At 40.2% G+C, this 6261-nt stretch overlaps 1 protein-coding gene across 1 annotated transcript; it reads right to left on the reverse strand.

The window, feature by feature from the left end:
• Positions 1–3699: 3699 nt before the first annotated feature.
• Positions 3700–4719, reverse strand: GPR160 (G protein-coupled receptor 160). The gene has a single exon (XM_010187578.1). The coding sequence runs from the start codon at positions 4717–4719 to the stop codon at positions 3700–3702; it is 1020 nt and encodes a 339-aa protein (XP_010185880.1).
• Positions 4720–6261: the final 1542 nt, after the last annotated feature.

Here is a 6261-nt window from a genome sequence, read left to right on the forward strand (position 1 = left end):
TCCAAAATTACTGTGTACGATAAGGAGCTAGAAAAAATGAAATCTAAAGACATTTTTCCATCTAGAAGGAATGGGAATTTGAGCACAATTGTACATTCATAGAATAGTGAACATAAATATCATTTAAGTGCAATACATAACACTTTTAAGGAGCATTTTAATTGTGCATAAAAAGCACTGTATTGTTACGTAGAGGTGTTGAAAGGCTTACAGTGTTCTTCATAGGTACTAAACCAGGGTATCCTTGCTGGTTATGGGATTAGGTAGAAGCACAAATGTAAGTGATTCATGAGGCACAGCGGGTTTTTGTTCTCCTCCATACCTGGCTGGCGCGCTGGTAGCCGGGACGTTGCCATCCTCTGGAGCTTTTTGCCAAGGTGCCGTTTGAAAGAGCAATGAAATACTCTGCACACCCAGCTTCCTTTTTAAATAGTCTTTGTGTTATGGCATTAGCAAACCAGTAGTGACGAGGAAAGATGTCTCTGAAGAATGAAGAGTTGTATTAATGAGTGCCAAATATTTCTATTTAGAATTGAAAGCACATAGAATATCTCATTAAAATCAATGTTGATTTTTAAGGTATTCATGAGGAAAGTACAGAAGTTTCTCATAAAGGGTTAATGCTTTAGCCACTGTTACCATTAATATAAAATAATCCTTTAAGAATTAAAGACTGTGAAGTATTGGAAGGGTGTAAGGCCATTGGTTGCTGGCACGGCACAAGATGGACAGAGGAGATACAGCAGTGGTTGTCTGTATTTCTTACTGTTTTGGGTATTATCACCTTCCTGGTGTAGCTTTGCTTCTCTTTCCATCTGGCAATGAAACTGCAATCCTGCTCTGCAGGGTCATGGTTTATGGTTACCTGGCTGGGCTCGAGGTTCAATGCTAGGACTTCCCAGAAGCACCAGAGAACAGAAAATGCACAGAGGGAGGAAAAGACATCGTCTGTCAGGAGGGCAATTGGATAAAAATCACAACTGGTATTTCCCTCCATAAAAAGTCAGGGATAAAGTGGGCTTACAGAGAGAGCTGCTATTAGTGTACTCTAAAATAGTTACTCATCAGCAGGCTCAGAGACCACAGTTGGATTCTGTGGGAAGGCCTGCATTGCCACTGCTGTCTGCTCGGTGGGAGTAGCGACAGCCTAAAGGTTGATGTTCTTTGGCACTTTTCCCCAAAGAGTATGGAAGGTTGAGTTGGACAGTGATAGTGATACAACGTCAGTACATTAATAGTTGCTTTGGCTGCGTGTTGTGGCTTCCCTGTAAAACATAGTATTTTAAAAGCTTAAAATGGCTTTAGAAACACTGCAGGAACTACGGGAATTCTGTCATGTTGGGGTAACTGGGGTTGTGTAAACTTTAATTAGGGGCTGAGAAGCTGAACCACACTGATAAATAAAATACATCAGCAGCCTTTACCCAACTTCTTGCAGTTCCAGTTCTGTACGTTAATGAGTCAGAAGGGTGAGACCATGCAAAGCAGAAGCATCTGAAATGTACTTGAAAATAACGTTGCCTTCATCTGGTGTTAAATGAACTTTAACGTAGGAATTTTCCCTTGCCTGCTGAGTTTCTAGGGATTAGTTCTTTCATGATATTCTGAAATGCCTGGTGCATTGCTATATTTGAGATATTTGCTGGTTTTTAAATGGAATTAGGTTTTGTAAATATTTTGTCAACCCCCTTTCAGTGGGTGTCCAATTTATATGAAACTTGAAGAAACGCTGTTGTCAAAAAAAAAAAGGTGTTTGGACATGGTTTATCCTGTAGCATCTCAAGCGCTAAACAGCAATTATCACTTGAGAGAGCACGGAGTGGTTGCTTAAGGTTGTTCTTCAAGTGTTTTCCTACTTTTCACATGGAAGTAGAATTTCCTCCAAATCCATTTTCCAGCATAAAGGATGAAATAATTTTTGGTGCCAAACACTTCAATCTCTGTTGCTAAGCATTGCCTCCTCTTATTGCACTAGTTTTAAAATTCAGCTGTTGATCACTTACTGCCCTTTAGATGGCCTTCTTAACAGATTTTCCCCAAATAATTTTCTGCTGTTTAAAAACGCTCGTGTCCTTTTGATTACATCACTGAAACCTCAAAGAAATCTACCATAGACTGCGGCTGAGGGAAGCACTGTGGGGTGAAGTAATAAATCAGAATGATAATTGGACTTTGATGTGTTGCAGGAATGTAAGATTGCTGTATGATTGAGATGTGATCGTGTATTCTTATAGAATGATATACTGGAATATCCTTTTATAAGATTCTTTAGCCCATGTAGCATTAAATTCTGCAATTACATCTATGTCTATAATTGATATATAATGATGTAAATGATAACCCAAAATTTAAATTTTACAGTTGAAGAGCACACAGTGAACTATGTAAAAACATGATCTTCACTTTGTGAATAATTTTTTTAAAAAAGCACTTTCCTATTACCAACAAGCATGTGAAGGAATTTTACATTCTCTCATTTGTTATGATCTGTAGAAGTGAAACTTCTTTAATCTGTCTGTTAATGGGTAAATTCATCATACAAATGCTGAAACAAAGCACCTTATACTATGCTGCTTAAACTTGCTTGTAATTGCACCTTTTGTTATCTGCAGACTTTTCTTAATGAGTATTCTTGTGTGATATCATTGTTCCCTGTGGGTCTGAGTGAATGATTAACCAACCTACAGCATCATTTACTTATATAGTTTCTATTTCAATACAGCATTGTATTGTGAGTTCAGTGTTTCAGAAATAAATGCTACTTCCATTTGTCAGCTCTGGTTGTGTATCATTTATTTCTCTTCTACAAAATTAAATCAAGACCTTCAAAAAACTAAGAATTTGAAATTTAAGAGTATTTTTGCTAGAAGCCGGACTAATTCTTCCCCTAGGGAAGCAATCCCTCTTCAAATTTAACTGTTTTAATTCTGAAGTAATTTTGGCTTCAAAATAAATTTTAATTTAAGCCATTCTTTAACTTTGGGCATGTATTTAAGTATAGCAACTAATCCTGTTGCTTATTGCTCTGACAGTAATTATGTAATTGTTAATATGTACATATATACATTAGAGGAGCAGTAGCAAAGAAAAATATCAACACCTTTTCAGTAGTTGTGGAAGTTTTACATACTGTACTATTTTTGTGCTATGTAAACAAAGTTTATATTTCTGTAAGAGCTGTAGCCTTATATTAACTAAAACAACTTATTAAACAGACAACAGCCCTTAACTTAAGCTGACAAAAAGCCACACTTTAACAAGAAAATACACTTCAAAAAAATCCCAGAAGTACCTTTGACAGTATGTCACACAGGTACAGAACGGGTAAACGCGTTCCAGCTTTTAAGAGGACGTTATTGCATTTTGTACTCCAAAACCTGAGATCATTCCATTTAAAGCAAGTGTAAAATTCCAGTCAAAGTTTAACTGAAAACTTCTTTTATATGAGAAACAGTCTTTTCTTAAACCCGTACTTTGAAGTTAAATTCTCTGAACTGGCAGGTGCCCACTGGTTCCCAGTGTGGAAGTGGACAGTGTCCCACGCTCTGGTGCAAGATCCATGACGATATTGGCAGATGTTGGACTCTCTTCCATGGGTTGCAGCTCTGGAGATGCTTCCGTGTACTATCTAAGGACACGGTCAGAGTACGCACTTCTGTTGCACAGCACTTAGATGCAGTCTTTTCAGTCAGCAGCTCATTAACAGATGACAATTACTGTGCCTGGCTTATCAGCTGGCTCTGTGCTTTCATTGTTAAATGGCATAAAGCAGAATTTCCAGCTGACAAATGGATCTGTAGACCACATCTCCTCTGTCAATTCAACATTGTGACATCGACACCAGTACGCCACTGCAATGAGAAAGCTGTTGATGAAGTACAGCCAGGGGACGTTCATCTCCACGTAGGCTGGAATCCGAGCACCAAGACACAAAATGGTAATTTGAAGAAGAACAAAAGGTGCCCAAGTGCCAAGAAAAGAGATGAGGAGTCTGGTCAGGAGCTGCCACTTAAAGCAAGGGCCGTTGTGGTTAGACACACAGGAGAACATCAGAACAGGGTGACTGGAGAAGGAAATTACCCGGACAGACAGCAGCATGGCTAGAACTTCATTCCGACAAACCACAAGAGCCGTGCATATCAGCAGCACCATGGCACAAGAGATGGAGTAGCTCTGCATGCTGGCATAGACAGGACACTGATACGGAGAAAAACTGTTCTGAAATTCTAGTTCTTCATAGACAGCAGGAACTTTCAGAATACAGAAAAACCCTGAAATCCATATAACGACTACAGCAAACACATAAAGTAATCTTTGACCTCTTCTAGGAAATTGAGAGGTTTGAGCTATAGTTGTATAATAATCCAGACCAGCCACAAGATACACTGGGTAATGCAAAATACTGTAGGTAAGAGAAATTATCTGAGTGAGCAGGCAAATGTGGTATTTTGTAAATCGTACACCCCAGAGCGCAAAGTCCTCAAAATAGAAAATGAAAAATATAGTCAGCAGCAGTGTGAAATCAAGAAGTGCCAGTGAAACACAGAAGTATGCCATAAAACTAACTTTCACATTTTTTTGCTTAACTTGCAACATGAAGAAATCCAGGAACACTTTTCCAAGCATAATCAGGAGCAACATGCAGCTGATTTCAAGAGGTTGGTTGACCTGAGTGTAGTGGTACTGACCAGAACAATTTTCACAGAGCACAGCAGCCATCCTCCAATGGTATGAACCAGCAAAATAAATATTACAGGGCACAGTGCTTCATATCTGGAAAAAAAGAAAAGTTAGTAAAACTTTATTTCTGGGTACCTCTGCCAGTTAGTTAGTTCTCCATCATAGCAACTACCAAATTTACATCTGAATTTTTCCTACTCCTTATTTAAGAGTAAATAGCTTCACTAACACATCATTGTCAGGAAGCACCTAAATTTTATCTTCAAATTACATTCTCTCCAGAGTTAAAAGGTCAACACAGACCTAAGTTACTTTTCTAGCTCCTTTCCTAAGGAAAAGTTTAGGAAATAAGGTTTACTCTGTTCTTTTCCTTTAGAAAGCACAGGAGTCTTTCTGTCCAGAGAAAGATGGATATGGGCAGAGAGATGGATATTTCAGAGCTGCTACATATTTTTTTAGAAATCAGATAAGCACACAAGACAGAACTGATACGAAACACAGACGATGTTGCAGTATGGCCTCACAGTTCATTGCTCATGGACTTGATACAGAACTGAGACTGAGAAATACTCTGAAAGCAGAAAAAAGCATCACCCAAACTAATCCTTTTAGGGGCTAAAATCCTGGAACTCTGTGGCAATCCAAAGCACACATGCTTCATTAGTTGATTGGGGGTTTGTTCATCCTTTTGGCAATGCAAGTACTACAATGATACCTCAGAACAGCTGTTTTTCCTCAGTTTCCTTGATAACTCTTTTCCCTGTATTAATTCCTAAGGAAAATGAACACAGGATGGCTTTGTGTGTATCAGCAAGACATACTAGAAAAAGCTATATATACTTTCTTTCCTAAAGAAGCAGGATGGAGTTGGCATTCTCAGCGACAGCCAAGGAAAGCTGAGAAGCCAAGGCAGTTGTAACAAGGAATTGCCTCTTAGGATCTCTATTAACAGCTATTAACTTGTATTTAAATAGATACCTACATTTTTATTACCAGCTTGCCAGAGCTGGTGAACACTTGAGTGTCTCCTGAAAAGCAGAGAAAGAACAACTAGAAGCACTCGGCAGCGCAACTTGAGATGTATCCGCTGCACTTGGTTACTGCTTCAGTCTTCGTCTGCACAAGTACATTTAATCCTCTAAAACCTAACACATTTAACAGTACAACTTAAAATAACTTTCCGTGTGTATTTTGTCTTCATATACTGGATGCTGCACTTGTGTACGCTGAAAGGAGGAAACCTGAACGCAAAGCAGGGCTATGTGGGCGCTCAACCCCATTCGTACTCTTACAGTGCCAAACCACCCGTACACAGGTGAGCCCTTTCATCTGCTGGGCAAAGACGCGGGCAGAGCAGCAGAGCTCTGTTAAGCCCCGGCGGGCACACGGAACTTGTGCGCGCTGTCCCGGCGCCCTTCTGCCAGCAGCCGAGGGCTGTGGGCGCCTCCCCATCCATTGTCCCCGAGGGGTTTCCCGCTGGCCTCCACGGGCAGCCTCCGGCCCTCCCCACCCCAGCGGGTTTCTGTTCTTTGCGGGGCCCCGGCTCTCGCCGGGCTGCGGGAGGCGGCAGCTGGGGGGGGA

The sequence above is a fragment of the Mesitornis unicolor genome, unplaced genomic scaffold (assembly GCF_000695765.1).
Source record: "Mesitornis unicolor isolate BGI_N332 unplaced genomic scaffold, ASM69576v1 scaffold44370, whole genome shotgun sequence".
Taxonomy (NCBI): Eukaryota; Metazoa; Chordata; class Aves; order Mesitornithiformes; family Mesitornithidae; genus Mesitornis; species Mesitornis unicolor.